At 38.7% G+C, this 18,780-nt stretch overlaps 1 protein-coding gene across 15 annotated transcripts in view; it reads left to right on the top strand.

Moving 5' to 3' along the window:
- The window catches only part of kiaa1217 (KIAA1217 ortholog), a 130,362-nt gene that overhangs the window by 97,987 nt on the left and 13,595 nt on the right, over positions 1-18,780 (top strand). For all 15 annotated transcript variants that reach the window (XM_028435021.1, XM_028435026.1, XM_028435027.1 and 12 more), the window contains 6 exons: positions 3,433-3,631; positions 4,684-4,777; positions 9,487-10,271; positions 11,626-11,675; positions 13,294-13,433; positions 13,582-13,757. In XM_028435021.1, the coding sequence (XP_028290822.1) occupies positions 3,433-3,631; positions 4,684-4,777; positions 9,487-10,271; positions 11,626-11,675; positions 13,294-13,433; positions 13,582-13,757 (1,444 nt within the window). The remainder of the gene's footprint in view (positions 1-3,432; positions 3,632-4,683; positions 4,778-9,486; positions 10,272-11,625; positions 11,676-13,293; positions 13,434-13,581; positions 13,758-18,780) is intronic.

The raw sequence follows: 18,780 nt of genomic DNA on the forward strand, positions 1-18,780 counted from the left end.
GTATCGCGCGCTGATGTGACCTAGGCCGACCCAAACTTGAGTATCACTTCTAAATATCTATTTCTGAACCCTCAAGCACTCGCTGCAATGGAAGGAAAGCCCGCAGCATAGCTAAAACATATGCTCACTGCCATCAAGTTGCCAGGGGTGTGAATTGTAATCTGTCAAAATGATTGGTTTGAAATTGACCAATACGTATACATTAATGTTCAATACCAACTTTTTTCCAATCTTGGTCACGTTGCCTTGACCCTTTCTTAAACTTAAAATAAAGGCAGTTTACAGCTTTACACATACAGAACCAACACATGACATTTGTGAAATCAGAAAAACATTTGCACGTTTGAAATGTTATAGATATATTAATATTGTTAGTCAACCTCATGAAGTATAAATGTGGCACTTAAATTTTGACTCAACCAAACTTGCTCTCACTCTTAAGGCTCAAACACACTCCACGCACAACGGACTCCACGCGGACTGTCCGCACTCCTCAGAGCTTACATATTCGGGTGCACCGCCGCGTAGTACTTTCCATTAAAATCCTACATTTCCCACAATTCTTCATGTTTCTCGGTAGTCATTGTACTCCTGGGACGTGTTTTAAAGGTGTCAGTACTTTCGTAGCTTGTCTGCCAGTCTCTCCTCTAAGCTTGTGTGTTTTGTGTGACACTGTGCTTTGCAGTTAATTGGCCGGGCTTCGCGTTTGTACGCTCGAGTATGTTTGAGCTTTTACATCTTCGCGGGTCCTATTTTTCCCAATTTCCCTTTACCTCAATCTTTGAGCTTCTTTTGAAAAGTTGTTGTAATTACTTCCAACATGAATAGTTTTACTCCATAGTGAACAATTAGCGAAGCTTCCCAGTGTGCTATTATTAAGGGGATTATAATTAGTTGCTCTAGCATTGTACTTTAAAACTTCATTTGCATATATTTGCAAAAGACTGAAAACCTAAAGTGATGCAGGGTTGATCAACTCTTCTAACCAAGAAGAGAAAGTCCTGTAGTGCAGTTTACCATTGAGTTGCAGGATAGTTTAAAAATATGCTGCCATGAGGCTTTTTGATGAAAGGGAAAATGAATTACTACAGTGTACGTGTTGTTTTCCACACTTTTAGGTAACCGTGGCACGTCTTGCTCTTTGAAGCCCCAAAACAATACGTTTATGCACATAGACATGACCTCCCACACCTATACTCATTGAAAGTGTTTTTCACTCCATCAAAAACATCAGGACAAAGCACTGGGAGAGTGAGGGGGTTAAAGGGGGATAAAAGGGGGAGGAGGAAAAAGTGGGGCAACCCTTTACAACAACGTCCCTCCCACACATGCACAGACACACACGCTTCGCTTGGTCCCAACGGACATTTGGGTCTCCGTTGTAGCTTTTGCCCATGCTGGAAGCATTGTGATTTAGTCATTTGTCGAGCATTAAAAGATCAAGTTGAAACGGGGAGCAGTCAGAGGCTCTACGTAAGTATCAAATGCAGATAATTCCAAATAGTTTATGTGTTTGAGATTGTTTTTAGCAGTTTTTTGAGTTGCAGAAAACTTTAAAGGATTAGAGTTCAAAGCTGTTTTAGGGGTTGTAGTTGCTCTTCAGCAGATGGTTTGCAGAGCGGTGCCCATTTGGTTCTAAAACAGACCATTTGTTTCCAATCCTCAATGAAACAAAGCACTCAGGAATGTTACACGAATCCTCACCTCAACCCAGCTATTCATCTTTGTTGCAAATTTAGAGAATCTAAATGTTTCGAAAGCGTGGCCGATCAATGGCGCTTTGTCATCAAACTCATTTGCCCTGGTTGTTAACATCTGGTTGAGAACTAGCAGAACAGCACTCCAGGGACTGATAAAGTTATTGAACAAATGGGCACTTTGTTAAGGTAACGCTGCGCAGGAACCCAGACAGACCAGAGAGAGCAGTGGGGAGAGTCGGCATTTTGATTTCCTGGATTTGCCCTCCGTCTGTTTCACTGTGTCTCATGGAGCATGTTAGATCTTGTATATTTCATCAACATCTGGTAGCTTTTACTGGCCTGATCCTTTTAAGGAGTTACACAGAGTAGAAGCAAACTTGTTTCTCTTTAGAAGAAGTCATTTTCAAAGCAAACGCACAAGTCTCATGGTAATAAATCAAAAATTGTGACTACGTCTTAAGAAATGTGACAATGGGGATGTTTTTTTTTTTTTTTTTTTAATATAATATAACAAAGTGTTTCAACTATTTTAAGTACCATGGGTGCTTCATAGTGTCTATAAAAATAAGTACACTGCTGTTTTGAAGCAATTAATCAAAGCCTGGAAATGTTTTCTCCCCTGGCATTGTTTATACAAGTGCTGTGTGTGGGGGCGTGTCCATAACTTTTAGTGGGAGAGACATCTGTTTTTCTAAAGCATAACACAGATGCCACACCCTAGGTTCAGAGGTTCAAACGTTGAGCTTTTTGATGCACAACTGGTACTGTTCGAACCATGAAAACACAGCCCTGTTTTTGCCTTTTGTTTTGTCTCAATGTGTTATCCTAATGTGAAGCCATCAGGACAATGTTTTCTAAATGTGCCTCTCAAAAATGTTATTTCTGGAAAAATAAAAACAAGAAGCAGAAAATATGATTGGTCTAATCAGAAAAATAACTATTCCCTGTATATGAGAGATGTTAAAGTGTGTTTGTATGTAGGTTATATTACAAAATACATAATTTCACCCCTTTTTTCAATGCAAAATCTTCTACTTGAGTGCAAAAATCATATTCACACCTATTGGTGTATAAATACACCCAACTGATACTTTTTCTGTTTACATCTAATGATTACTCTCCAACTGTCTAGTAAAATACTATCTAGTTTGAGACTCCAGCAAGAAGGCTTTGGTTCAAACTTTAAAGGATCTGCCTGTGTGAAATGTGCCTGTTTTCCCTCTGACCTCAGTGTTACATAAAATGAAATCACTTTGTCACAAACCGGATTGGGCTGCCATAACACAGGCTGTGACTCAGAACCTAAACCAACACCATTGCCCTCACACAACAGAAGAAGTGAAGAATAGAGCTTCAACGGGGCTTTTATTGGCCCCTGTACCCTGTGTGCAGGTAAATCAATGAGTGCCTGCAAAAAAGAGCAACATACAAAAGACTAACAAGAGTCACCACAACATCAAAAACATTTTTTGTATCTATCAATTTTGTGCTTTCAGCTTTTTTGTTTGAAAAGCTTCCACTAGGTTGTTAGAAAACGGTTTTCCCGGTAGTTTTAGAGCAACATATTACAACTCTGAGGATGAACTAGCTCTGCATGTAATCAGCAGGTTTGTATCCCGGGAGAAAAACGCCTTTGTGTTTTTTCGTAATTGCTACATCCTGAAACCATATTGCCAAGCCTTAAAACTTGGTCACGGAAACCTCACTGCGTTTCTCTGTCTTTTCTCTGAAGGTGTTCTGTACCTGCAGTACGGGGACGAGACGAAACAGATCCGCATGCCTAATGAGATCACCAGTGTTGACACAATCAGAGCTTTGTTCGTCAGTGCCTTCCCACAACATCTCACCATGAAAATGTTGGAATCGCCCAACGTTGCCGTCTATGTCAAAGACGACATGAGGAACATGTACTACGAGCTCGCTGATGTCAGGTAAATATTTGTGAGTGTAAACGGGACGCAGTTATCCTTATAGACGTATGCTCTTTGTTTCCCAAGCTCAGGAAACCCTATCACAGGGGTATTCAACTCCAGTCCTCGAGGGCCGGATTCCTGAGACCTTTAGTTGTATCCCTGCTCCCACACACCTGGTTGAAACCAATGTGTTGACATCAAGCTCTGCAGAAGCATGATAACAAGCTATTCATTTGATTCAGGTGTGTTGGAGCAGGGACACATCTAAAAGTCTCAGGAATCCACCCCTCGAGGACTGGAGGTGAATACCCCTGCCCTGTCACTTCCTTGTTTGTCAATAGTAAAAAGAAAATCAGATGCAAATTAAACCTTGAGGCAAATTGACTCTGATCTATTCACACAAATCTAAAAAAACACATTTTAAACTCTTGGGCAATCAAGATGTTGTCATTTTACACTCCTAAACCTCCGCAGTACAATGCCTTTTGTTTTGCATTGAACATTATTGCAGAGGGTGGTGTAGTAGTTAGCAAATCTGCCTTAGTTTGCATGTTCTCTCAGTAATAATTCCAGCAAGTTAATTTTGTTTTCTTTTTTTAAAAATATGTTAAGGTTTAAAAACACTTACGTTAGGTTAATCGCAGGCTTCAGGCAACAGATTCTGTTCCCTGAACACATGGCTTTTGCTTTGCCACCTCCCCCTTAAAGGAGCAGTCCCCTTAAAGCAGTAAGAAACTTTGCCCCTGAGTTCCTGCTCAGGTGCACTGTGTACTTAGTGACTAATCTTTATTGAGGCTATAAAAAAGGTTCTGTGACATAAGGTTTGTACCTGCATTTAGGGTGGAACACTGTTAGAGTTAGAGGTAGGAGAACACGTCTGCAGTCTGAGCGGAGTTAAATGCTAGAGACTTTGATATAATGTCACAAAACAGAGGACATTCACGGCCCGTGTCAGGGTACTATGTACCCTTAGGAGAATGGCTGAGGAGACCCAGGCCTAGACAGCATCGGCCCTGGTCTGATGGCGACGTCTGGGCAGCTTTCTTACCCAAAACCTCCTCCCCCTACAGGAACATCGCAGACCACTCCTGTCTAAAGGTGTACCACAAAGACCCGGCGCAGGCTTTCAGCCACGGACCTCGACCCACCAATGGTGATGCAAGGGTGAGTACTTAACCATCTCAAAACTAATGTAGAAATGATCAGAGGAAAGCTGTAGATGGTTAGGCTTTCCTACAGTCCATTCCTCATTCTTACGTTCTATTTGCATTCAGGAGAAAGAATGTCACGCTGCTTCTTGTTAATCTGTTTAAAAGGGGCTCTCGTATTGTTCTCCTTGGGGCCTGCATTTGGTCTTCGCCTTTGCTGTCCCTCCACCTTCTTAGAGGCACAATTGAGTTCAATTTCCCCTCTTCATTTATCACTCTATACTCCCTGTAGTCTTAGTCACTTCCTATGATTCTGTTTGTTTCCTGGTGTTGTTTCCTTCTCTGCAACTTTCCATAAAACTTCTTTTTTTCCATCCAAACACTTTGTGAGTATTGCCTTTTTGTTGCCAATCCTAGAGTCACTGTTTGCATTGCATCACCATACTCTGCAAACACTAGATTGTAATCGTTTGCTCACCATTATGCTTCAAGCGTCACAAAGGTAAATTTGGGATGGCTTAAAGCAATAAGGAAGTAAAAGATTAATGGTTAAGCAAGTCAGAGTAAATGTGACATCATGATGTCTTTAATGCAGACAAGTTCGCCCATTACAAGTTGCCACATATACTGTATCTATCCACTGGTCAGTTATTTGAAAGAAAAAATGCAAATGCGAAACAGTAAAGCAAAAACAATGCACAATGATAAACTGCTAATAATTTGGTATCTGCATAGTTTCAAGCTGACAACGTCATACCTTAGGTTTTTCTCAATAATTTTTTAAAAGTTTGTTTCCTGAAACTCTTGTCAAATCCCAAGCTTGTGTCCAAGAAAGAACATACACTAGTCCAGCGGAAGTGATGAAAGAGAGAGACACTAATGCACCCGTAAAAAGCTTTTGTGCATACTGTGACGTCTTGGTATGAGATAAGAGATGCACATCATCAAGATTGTTGTCTGACAAACGTCTGTTATTGTTTAACCAAGCTGCAGTAGACACAGTAGACAATGTGCAATGCTTGTAGGTTTAAGGGCCAACTTTTCAAATTAAAGATAGACAAAAAATATTTTTGCAAGATACATTTTCCAGCAGCTGATTAGTAGCCCTAATTAAAGTACAGATTCATTTTTCTCTATTGTAATGAGGAATATTTGGAAACTCTCAGGGCTAATTGTGCCATAACTCTATCCCACAGTTTGCACACAGGTATAGTAGGGTACCATAAACACATGGCACGTGTGTCAAACTCAAGGGCCGGGAGCCAAAAACAGGTCCTTTGGAGCATCCGACTTGGCTCGCAGAAGAAAGTAAAAATGACAGAGAAAACATTTTAATGTTAATCAGTTGAAAAAACTCGAAATTCACCTTGAAATATGACATAATATTTCCCCTAATTAAATAGAAATTGATCACAAAATCTGGGAAATACGTAGAAGTGCAAACTATGGCACGATGATGTTGAAATTACTCTTTTTCTATAAAATCTGTGGCCCACTTGAGGCCACTCTGCTCCGTATTTGGCCATTGAACTAAAATGAGTTTGACACCCCTGTTCTATGGTAAATTATTAAAAGATAACAATAGGGAAACATTAGTATCAGACCTCGTCTGCTGCATCGCTGCCCTCCCTCTGAGGGAGGCAACTAAGTATTCATCTTTTGAAAACGACTTTCATTATTAAATAACAAATAAAGTAAACGCTTCAGATAATTTTTCAAGTTTTTTTTCCTCATCGTTTGTCGAGCCGTCAGATTCAATTATTTTGTAGTATTTTGAGATCTGACAGAGAACCAGACCAAGAGCTACTGCACCTCTGACTGAGTGAAACTGTCAGTGCAGTGAAACTACTACAAACATGTCTCTGGGTATGAAAACATCTTATTTGGCTGACTATTATTGTTATTAAAAGGACAGACAGACTAAGTAACTAATAAATGACACGTGTTTGACATTGTTTGTCTGGGGAAAAGAGCAGCAAATGTAGAACATCTGTATCCAAGCATGGGAATCCTCAGCAGTGAGTGTCAGATGGGATGTTATGTACACACTGTGGAAGGAGATAATTTGGGAAACATAAGTTTATCTAGTTGCTTTTACTGTAATTGATTTTCTTATTTTTTGATACATTAGAAATATAGATGATGATACTTTACATATTTATTTTTGCTGTTTTTATATTTCACACAGCTTACTATTGTTTACATTATTCATGGTGAACTGTACATTTAACTCTTCAGTCAATTTAAATAAATCTTCATATTTGACACAGTTTAGCCAGTCAAAGGACCTTTATGTACTCTGCCTTATTGTCTTTTTTTTATCTTCTGTCTATTTACCTCACATCTAGTTTGGTAGTGGCAGTAATTGTTATGTAAGCAGTGGCAGTATCTTAAAAAAAATTAGTTTTTGCATGATTATAATGTCATATTGTTTGAAGTTTGATAGGGATATTCATAAAAATGGCCTTTATTGTTGGTTAAATAACAAGTTGATTTGCATTAGTCGTCACCGTGCTCGCTAGACTCGGCAGAAGTGGCTTCTCATTTGTATAAAAAGTCACAGTGTGTTAGAAAGAAACCATAGCTACTACTGGTGTTTTTTCTGTCTTTCTACTGGTTTCCTCTTCTTCTTCTTCAAGCAGTACCTGTTAGTTGGGTTATTTCTGTCTGTGGTTTTTTTTTTGGTTTCACATGTGTTTGAGATTGATTAGTGATGCCTTTTTGACACAGACTGTTCCTTTATGACTGCACTGGTGCAGGAAAGGCAACAGGAGATGTAATTTAGTACTCCAGAGTAATTCCCACACCATACCAACATTCTTTTTTCTCATGTGTTGGCACCTTGAATTGTGGTTGTCATTAAGTTACAGTAATGGATTGTGTGGTTCAGATTTTCCATTATGTATTTTGCTGCTGGGTCAGATTTGTTTCAGTCGCATTTATGAACTGCGTGAACTTTCTTTATTATTTATATGTAAAGGTTGTATTGCTTCCAAAGCCCAGCCTCAGTCTTTTGTTATTGTACAGTTCAACACAATTGTCTTCAATCACACCCACCAGATTGTTTTTCATTGTTATAATGATCTTTGCTGACACCCAAGGAACAGAATGCTGATATAAACTGCAGAAGAAGAACATTGCACTAGCTGTGTGTCTTGCTCTAATTTCTTGGCGTAGCCCATGAGTCATAGCTTCATGACACAAAAGATTGACTGTTTGACATGAATAGTGATAGACGGAACGATGAATAGAACCTAACACAACTATCACACAGGGTATTCACAGTAGTAGAACCTGTTTGTTTGTGTAAGAAAAAGTAGATAGTGATAACAAAATTTTTTTTAAAAAAACTCCCTGCTTATCATTTCAGAGCCGCTACAAGGTCCTCATTGTTTTTGTAGCATTACTTTGATAAACTTCTTATCATGTTTTCTGTCTGTATGTTTGGAACTCACTGTACGTTGACACACTTTACGTCCAGGTTTCAAAATAAAATGTGACATTAAAACTCAGAATCAGAAATGTTTTATTTGCCAAGTACAGTTTTTAAGACAGCACAAGGAATTTGACTTGGTAGTCGGTGCATGGAACAAAAAACAAAGAAACAAGCCAGCAACAATAATAATAATAATAATTAATAATAATAATAATAATAATAATAATAATAATAATAATAATGAATATAAAGGATGAGGGTGAGATAAAGGGTAGATAGAGAATAAAGGATAAATATGTATGATAAATAAATGTAAATATATAGTGCTAAGTAGTGCCTAACATTTAACGGCAAATAATGTTTCTTTATTTGATACTGTATGCCTCAAGGTTCAGGTAAATGAGGTGATCACAGCAGGGGCCACAAAATGGGACTGTATTATCAACATTGATCTGAGCAATAATACAGGGGGATAAGGAGTTTTGTCTTTTTTCTTTTTTTTTTTGTATGTTGTTTTGTCAGTTTTTAGTAATTTTGTGTGTTTTTGGAGTCATTATGTGTGTTTTTGTAATTTTTCTGTCTTTTTCTGTCATTTTCTGCATTTATGTTGTTGATTTTCTCTAATTTTGTGTAATTTTGACAACAGTGTGTGTGTCTTTGGAGCTATTCTGTAATGTGTTGTTTTTTGTGTGTGTTTTTGGGGTCATTGTGTTTGTTTAAGTGGTTGTTGTGTTTGTCTTTGTTGTCATTTGTTGTTTTATTAGTCATTTTGTGCATCTTAGGAATTTTTGTGCATTTTTTGTGTAATTTGCTGTTGATTTGTGTGTTTTGGGAGTTATTTTGTGTATTATGTTGGACTTTATATTCCTTCCAACTTCTTGAAATACAATTTGTGGGGATTTGTTTTGGAGGGCACAAAAAATTAGACCGAGGGCCCCATGTGGCCCCTGGGCCGCCACTTGCCTATGTCTGCAATAGACAATGATTGACACAAATAAATTAAAAATTATTACAAGAACACATGGAAACCCTTTAAAATGTGTGTTTTATGTATTTCAGAAAGCTAATTACTGTATGTATTATTTTATTGTTTTGTTATTTAATAGAGGTTTGTGTGTATGAACAAACTTTGTGCTCAGTGTTTACAGTCTTGTGCAAAGTTGGCTGACGCAGTCAATTCTTCATAAAAGCAACAATGTAAACATACTTTGTTTCAAGAAAAATATTTTCACAAATCAAAGTAGAACAGAGAGACTGCTTTATTTAACATCACTTGTGTATTTTTTCAGATGCACAATGAAATGGCACATGCCAGTCGTGAAGCCCAGCATCCACTCAGACACCCCCCCATGGGTCCCCCAGCACATCACCCAATGCAGGGAGTCCTTCCCCCAGCTGGCCACTCCATGCCCCCATCCCCATCCAGAATCCCATTTGGCCCTCGTCAAGGTCCAGGACATGGTAACGCCACCATGCCAAGGGACAGAATCAGCAACGCCACCCCGCCCGCCCGCTCCGTTTCTCCCTGTTCCAGCGCCATCCTGGAACGACGTGACGTCAAGCCAGACGAGAACATGGGGGGGAAGGGCCACAGTCTCACAAGGGGAAATGAGGGCTTGTACGCGGATCCATATCTGCTCCAAGAGGGGAGACTAAGCATGGCGGGAGCTCACGGGCCGCACCCTGATGAACATGGCATAGGGGGATTCCACCGTGCCTCCATTCGCTCCACGAGCTCCTACAGTGGCCCTAGCCCCACAGACACTATAGATCACCCTTCTCTGTATAGACAGAAGTCTAGAAACAGCCAGCTACCTACGTTAGGCTCCAAGACCCCTCCTCCATCCCCTCACCGGATGACTGAGGTACGGATGATTGACATCCATGGCGGGCCTCCTCATGGAATGCCCCCTCATAGCGTCCCAATGGAGAGGAACTCACCAGTGCGCCAGTCATTCAGGAAAGAGGAAGTGGTGGGGACTAAGCCCCGAAACAACATGGGTTCCCCTGTGGTCGCAGACCTTCAGGGTCACCTCCAGGGGCCCATCCCTGTTCCGGGCGATCATCAAACACGGTAAATATCCCAGTCGACTTATTTTATCTTGAAGAGTTGCACGAGAGCATGAACTAACCTTGCATCTCAGTTTCACAATAACCATGAGCTGATGACTCTCCATGCTGGGTTCTGTTTCATCATCCACCGCAACAATGGAACCTTTCCTCTGGTTGTCTCCAGCTTCAAGATCAGCATTTTACATCCATCAGATTTATGCTCACGTTTTGGCATCACGGTTTTGTTTGTGTGTCCAGGAAACAATCCGATCAGTGTTTTTAAGGCCTCTATTTAAATTAGAGATGTTCTTATGCTAGAACCCAGACAGGAAAATACACAGAGAAATATGATAGCATGTGAAACCCCTATAGACACAGTGTATATTATACCGGATTATTCAGCAAATGTTTTTGGTACCAGTCTTGGGTTATACTTCCCTTACTGTGAACACACAAACACAGGGAGAGAGTGAGATACTTGCTATTCACAAAGACACAGAAAACTCCACATAAAGGAATGTTACGGAGACTTGGAAACTAAAGAAAATATTGAACAAGTTGGATAAGCATTTAAAAAGCACATAATCATTCATTAGTTGGACCACCTGGAAAGGCTTTAACGGCCCCCGTCCCTCTAAGTTTAAATGCTCAGGGAATAAAGGGAAAATATGTGAGGATTTGAATGGAAGGAGTGTATTTTTTCGTCTGCCGGTGTCATAGATTTGAAGAACTATGTCGTTTAATATTAAAATCAAATATTCTTAGGTGCAAATGTGTTTGCCTTTTGTGTCCCATAATGTAAACATCACAGGGCATCTTCTGTTGAGATAAATGATGATATTTCAAAACAAGAGCCGGTCTCATTTAAGCATATTATCATGTATTTCACTTGTGTTACTTGGTTGGCTTTTTTTTTTCTTTTACTTCATTAAAACCATTTGCAAACACACATTGACCTTACTATAATATTTAGGACATTTAATGTAAAATCTTCTTTGGTCGAAAACAAACATTAAAAAATGAAGTTAATATGGAATGAAATACAATCAATTACGGCTTGAACATCACTCTTTTCTTTTGCTGAGCTGGTATTAGCTCTCCTGATGTGACATCCCCATAGGCCTCAGTGTTGAAAGTAGAATTTTCTGATGTTTCTGCAGAGAGAATTATGTGTAGGTTTTTTTTTCCTCAATGCAGTTTGATAACATCATTAACATCATTTAACCTTTCTAGTTTGTCAGTCTTAACCATCATACTCTTTATAATCTCTTTGTTCATACTAATACCAACCAGTAAATCCAAATCTGTTTTTTTTTTTTTTTTCCCCTCGAATGTTCAAAATTCTGATTTGATGAAGTATTTCATTCCTTCTGCAGTGAGAGACCCTCGAAGACATCGTCTCCAGTGCACAGCGCACACAGTTCAGGTTAGAGTTACTGCTTATTTGTGAGATTTAACTGTTTTTTGGTCCAAAGAAGAGTTTCAGTTTCATTATGTGAGCAGACTTGTCAGCATTTCAAGTTTCCTTCAATTTCCTTCTCGTGCCTTCAGTTTAAAAGCTTAACTTTAGAATAAGATCTGATTATTTCTCACATCTGCCAAGATGTTTTGGTGATTCATAGATAAATATATAGCTTTACCAGAGGCAGAATTAAAAGTCAGCACTTGATGATGTCTGAAGGCTAAATTTCAATCTCGTGACTCTGTTCACGTGCAGTCTTCAGGGGGATTTACGCGTCGAGTTGTGCTTGATCGAGTCTTAAAAAACAGCTGAAAAGTTAGTGATTTATTTGATCTTTGCAGACTGGTTTGACATCAAATAAAGTAAAGCTTTTTTTTTAAATGAAATCCCTCACATGCTCCATTGTTAATACAGATAATTCAATTTAGTCAGTATATCCACCTGAGGCAATGATACTGCTTTTATAATGTAAACAGGTTAGTTGCACCAAATGACAAAACTTTGAACTTTGAAGGTAAGCTTTGCTGGTATGTAGTCATGGGGTGTTTTTAAGTTTGAGTTTTCAGCCTTTGATATTTGCCTCGAATGGGGATTTTAAGGTTTGAACAATAAAACCAGAAAAAAGAATATGTATATTTTAAATTTTTTTTGCCCAAAAGGAAAACACAAAAATATGTTTCGTGAAAACTATTTGTGATTTTTTATTTATTTGCACATTACTATTGATTTACATTTATCTAATGTTTTGTTTGTTTTTTTGTTTTTTTACAAAAATGTAGATAAATTAGGTCAAGTGATAAAAGTTATGAGGTCGGCCTGTTTTTTATTTATCAGTTTATTTTTATCGTACAAAATCACAAAAAAAAAAAAAAAAGACTAGTTGTTGGAAAACATGTATATGTATATATATAATTAGTTGTTCATTAGCATTAGTAACATATTGGCTCTTAATTAGTCATCATTAAGTACTTATTAATGCATTATTATACACTTAATGACAGTTTCGTGTCCAAACAGGGTTAACGTTAACATGTTGAGATCGTTATTCATATACAACAACTTCCTTACTTACTACTAATAAGTAATAATTCTGAGGTTATTGAGGGAAAATTCTTAGTTAATGGCTTACTGGTTGTATAATAAGGCCGTGCAGAATAAGGAATTAATAAGTATACTTAATAATGACGAATTAAGAGTCAATAGGTTACTAATTTGCATGCTAATAAGCAACTAATTAATGGTTCATAGGTGTTCCCTAAACTAAAGTGTTACCATACATTCAAATTATTAACATTATTACTGAATTATTTAATTCACACAAATTAATACATTTGACAGCATTATTTATTAATTTGGATTTTTTTTTTGAGAATTTGCTTATTTTGAAGTTGCGGCTTTGTCAGAAGTGTTGATGGAGTCATGGTTTCTTCTATTTCTCCCTACTTCATGGAGCTATTTGTTAGTCGTGGCAAGTTTTTCATGCTTCCAATAGTTGCAGCGTCAGTATGTACTTAAACATTGTCTGTTTCTACTATTTCTATTATACATTCCAGTAAAACTAAACCTTGCTTATCTTGGCCAGGTGGTTCTCCAGTCTTGGCTCCTAAGAGCGCTGCGGCCCCAGCTGACAAGAACTCCGTCCCTGTCAAAGTCAACTTCTTGCAGTTCAGGAAGAACGTCTCTGACCTCAGGATGCAGCTCCATCAAATGAAACAGCTGCAGGCAAGACCTCGTTCCGCTTTAATTCATTTAGGCGGTTACGCCGTGTGTTCAGGTGTCCACCTGTGCGCCTGCCTGCGAGTGTGTGATACCTTAAATGCAACGCACGATTACTCTCTAATATCTTATTCCACCGTGTCTTTCCCCTCAGCTCCAGAATCAAGAGGCATTACGGGTACAGCTGAAGCGGGCAGAGCAGGAAATCAGTGTTAAACTTGCAGAGTCCATGCGTCGCCTGGAAGACCCTGTGCAGAAGCAGAGGACTTTAGTCGACGAGGACCGGAACAAGTACTTAGGTCTGGAGGAGCATGTCCTTACACAACTTGGGTAAGTCTGTTTTAAAAACTTAAGGATCTTTTTGCATAGCTGTTATTTTAATACTTGCGCAGCCTAAAATAGATGCTTCCTCGCAGTTTTGTACAATTTCCAGAGCTAATGTATCATTACATGTCACACACACACATGCAACACAAGTAAATGTTCTTCGCTCTGTAGGAAATCCCCAAAAGGCTTTAATTTCACCAGCTCACCTGAGCTATTCAATCCTAAACTCCATGACAAGCCAACACCCTCCAAATTACAGCCCACAGGTTTTTGCAGGCAGCAGGGCCTGCCTCCCTAAGACAGCAGAGGAGGAACAATGCACCCAACTGTGGTGTAAATACTCTCTACCCTGTGTCTTCACAGCCTCATGTTGCCACCAGGGAGGAATCAGTGAATCCTTTTTATTTGGCTGTTTACAGGCAGGGTCAAACTGTGCTGCCTTGCAGAAAAACAATGTAGTTATGCTACAGTGAACACAACGATAGCAGCTGGAATAGCTGACGGTAGTGAAAGAGGGTGGGAAGGGGTTTATTAAATGCTCTAATGTACTGTTTGTGTGCCAAAATGCAACTTTTGGCAACTTTGAGAAGTCTGTGTAGTAAAATAAATAAATAAAATTAGCAAATGATTGGGTTGAATTCATTTAAGTGGATTTAGAAACATTTTAAGTGTATTTGACCACTGTAAATATATGACACACCATGTCCTTATTGAATATTCAGCTCTGATAAGGTGTGATTTGTTAGTTTTTGTTTTTCATAAATTTGCACAAATCTAAATAAAAACGTTTTCACATTTTCATTATGGGGTATTTTGTTCAGAATTTAGAGGAAAGAGATTCATTTAATATGATTTTGAATAAGGCTGTAACATAACAAAATGTGGTCAAAGTGAAGCGCTGTGAATACTTTCCGTCTGTGTTGTAAAATAAGCCTTTTATTATAAGAAAGGCAAGGCAAGGCAAGGCAAGGCAAATTTATTTATATAGCGCATTTCATACTCAAGGCAACTCAATGTGCTTTACATGATAAAACATTCAATTGTTTAAAATCAATAAGAACATTTAAATCAATAAGAACAATTAAAATCATCAGTAAAATCAATTAAAATCATCAGTAAAATCATCATTACATCAACAACATGACAAAAAATCTCTCTCTCAATCATATGCAGTAGAGAAAAAAAGTGCCTTTAACTTTGATTTAAAAATGTTCACATTGGATGCTGACTTCAGCTCTGCTGGCAGTTTGTTCCACTTCTTTGCAGCATAACAACTAAAAGCAGCATCACCATGTTTACTGTGAGCTCTGGGCTCCACTATCTGACCTGTGTCCATAGATCTGAGAGACCTGCTGGGTTCATACCTGACCAACATGTCACTGATGTATTCTGGACCAAACCCATTCACAGATTTATACACCAGCAGCAGAACTTTAAAGTCTATTCTGAGGCTGACTGGGAGCCAGTGTAAAGACTTTAAAACTGGAGTAATGTGCTCTGACCTCTTTGTTCTGGTTAAGACCCGAGCTGCAGCGTTCTGAACCAGCTGTAGCTGTTTGATGCTCTTTAGGGGGATTCCTGTCAGAAGACCATTACAATAGTCCAGTCTGCTGGAGATAAAAGCATGGACCAGTTTCTCCTGATCTTTCTGAGCCATTAAACCTTTCACTCTGGAGATGTTCTTTAGGTGGTAGAAGGCTGTTTTTGTGATAGATTTGATCTGACTGCTGAATGTAAGATCTGAGTCAATCAGAAAACCAAGGTTTTTGACTTGGTCTTTAGCTTTTAAAGATCGAGACTCAAGATAATTGCTGACAGCAGTCCTCTTTTCCTTGTTACCAAAGACAATCACCTCCGTCTTGTCATGGTTTAGTTGAAGGAAGTTTTCACTCATCCAGCAGTTTACTTTTTCTAAACAGTCACACAACACCTCAATGGGACCATGGTCATCTGGGTTCAGTGATAGATATAGTTGTGTGTCATCTGCATAGCTCTGATAATCAACCTTACAGTTCTGTAAAATTTGTCCTAAAGGAAGCATGTAAAGGTTAAACAGAAGGGGTCCAAGAACAGATCCCTGAGGAACCCCACAGGACATTGGTAATCTGTCAGATTCAAAGTTTCCAATGCTTACAAAATAGCTTCGCTCCTCCAAGTATGACTTAAACCATTGCATTACTTTTCCATTTAGTCCGACCCATGTTTGCAATCTGTGCAACAAAATTGTATGATCTACAGTGTCAAATGCAGCACTTAGATCCAACAGAATGAGAACAGATACTTTTCCTGAATCAGTGTTCAACCTTATGTCATTGATCACTTTGATAAGAGCAGTTTCAGTGCTGTGATGAGAACGAAAACCTGACTGAAATTTATCAAATATTTTGTTGAATGTTAAGAATTGACTCAGTTGGTTGAAGACCACCTTCTCAATGATCTTGGCCATGAATGGAAGGTTGCTGATTGGTCTATAGTTAGCCAGTATAGAGGCATCCAGTGTTCTCTTTTTTAACAGCGGTTTCACAGCAGCTACTTTCAGGGATTTTGGTACGGTGCCTGATTGGAATGAGCAGTTAATTATCTGACACAGATCAGTGACAATTGACTTTACAACAGTTTTAAAGAAGTTTGAGGGTATTGTGTCAAGGCAACACGTTGATGGATTCAGCTGCTGAACAGTTTCCTCTATTGTTTTTGGGTTCACTGTAATAAACTCTAACATTGTAATTGACTCATCCCTCAGTGGTTGAAGCTGTTCAAGCTTTTTGTGATTTTGCTGGTTTGTTCTGATGTTTGACCTTATTGATTGTATTTTTTCATTGAAATATACAGCAAATTCATTGCATTTTCCAGCTGACAGTAATTCAGGGGCTATCTGATCTGGGGGGGTTGTGAGCTTTTCAATTACAGAAAACAACGTGCGAGAGTTGTTGACATTTTTGGCAATAATTTCAGAAAAGTATTGCTGCCTTGCTTTGAACAAGCCATCATTGAATTTTCGCAGACTTATTTTGTATAGTTCTAGATGAATTTGGAGTTTTGTTGATCTCCATTTACGCTCAGCTCTTCTACAGTCAGATTTCAAATTCTGCATTATCTCAGTCCTCCTCCAAGGTGTTTTCTGTGTGTTTGGTTTTCTCTTAGTTTTGATTGGAGCCACCACATCTATGACATTACAGACGTTTCTATTATACTCATCCAGAAGATCATCAACTGTCTCAGCACTCAATGTTGGTGTCATTGCTATGGCTTCCATAAACTGTGCACTTGTGTTCTCATTTATGTACCTTTTCTTTAAACACACATAACTAGGGGGAACAGATGTTACAGTCTCTAGGTCAAAAAAGACACAGAAATGATCAGATAGAGCTAAGTCTCTTACATCAACAGCAGAGATATCAACACCTTTAGAGATAACCAGATCCAAAGTGTGACCTTGAGTGTGTGTCGGACCAGTCACATGTTGTGTAAGACCAAAAGTATCCATTAAAGCATACAGTTCTTTGGAAGTATTGTCCATGTTATTGTCTACATGAATATTTAAGTCACCTGTTATTATTAAAAAGTTGTATTCAGTGCATACAACTGACAGCAGTTCAGCGAACTCATCCATGAATTCTCCAGAATATTTTGGGGGTCTATAAATGACTAAAAACAGAACTCTTGAATCACCCTTCAGTAAGAATGACATATATTCAAAGGAGATAAAATCACCAAATGTTATTTCTTTGCACTGAAATATTGATTTAAAAATGGCAGCAACTCCACCACCTTTCCTGCAAGTACGACACTTATTTAAATAAATAAAGTCTTGTGGCGCACTTTCATTGAGAATAGTATTACTGATACCATCATTCAGCCATGTTTCATTAAGAAATAAAAAGTCCAAGTGATGTGTCAAAATAAAATCATTAATTATTAGTGACTTGTTAACAAGAGATCTAACATTAAGAAGAGCTAATTTTAAAAACTTTACTGGAGACACTGGTGGACTTTTTGGATGACATGTTATAGGAGTCAAATTTTTATCTCTATAAAGCTTTTTGCTTTTCTTTAATTTCACAATTTTACCTGTGTTACCTGTCACCACAGGAATTAAAGAAGCTGCATTAACTCCATAGGGCCCTGACTTTTTCTGGTTGTTCCTAAAAATAGAGCTATTGCAGTCTGGACCCAGCACACATCAGGCCTGTGTCGCTCTAAGTTGAACACAGCTGGCCTGAGGAGAAGAGTGATCCTGAGCCTGGTATCTTCGAGGAGGGATGGGTGGTGCAGATTGACCATGGTGGGGTAAAGGGTGGGGTGTTAGTCTTGTGCCAGCCAGAACCAGCTCGTTCATCTGGGCAGTTAAATCCAAGAAGGCAGGGGTAGGAGAGAAGCTGGATGAGGTGGAAGTAGGTGAATTTTGGGGTGAAGCAGGTGGGTCCTGAGATGCGGGGGTTGGGTTGACCTCTTCATTTTGGCGATTTTTATTTCTTGCTGGAAGCTCATTGACTCCATGTTCTTTCCTTGTTGTTTTGTTCTCCGATGGTACATGTTGTCCTCTGTCTTTATCAGAACTGATAGCAGTGTGACTGGTGAAGTAAAACAAGTTGGATGTGAAGAGTTTTACTCCAGCCTTGTTTAGACACAGTCCATCTGCTCTAAAAAGATGACGACGTTCCCAAAAAATAGGAAAATTTTCTATAAAATTTAGTGAAAGGGCAGCACAAGCCGAAGACAGAAATTTATTCAAAGAGTAAATCCTTGAGAATTTCAGATCTCCTTTGCGGACTGGAGGTATCGGGCCACTGATGAACACTTTAGGCTGTATACAGCTCACAGTTTTTAGCAGATGGGTGAAATCCAGCTTTAACACCTCAGACTCCTCCTTGGCTAAATCATTTAACCCAAAATGAATCACAACATTTTTCAAATGTGTGTAAGTAAACTGTATTTATATAGCAAATTGAACTCTGTGTGCTTCGTAAGTGCAGTGTAAACTGTAACACATTAGAGAAGAATCTCTACATAAAAATAAATGTAT

This window comes from Gouania willdenowi, chromosome 20, assembly GCF_900634775.1.
Source record: "Gouania willdenowi chromosome 20, fGouWil2.1, whole genome shotgun sequence".
Lineage (NCBI taxonomy): Eukaryota > Metazoa > Chordata > Actinopteri > Blenniiformes > Gobiesocidae > Gouania > Gouania willdenowi.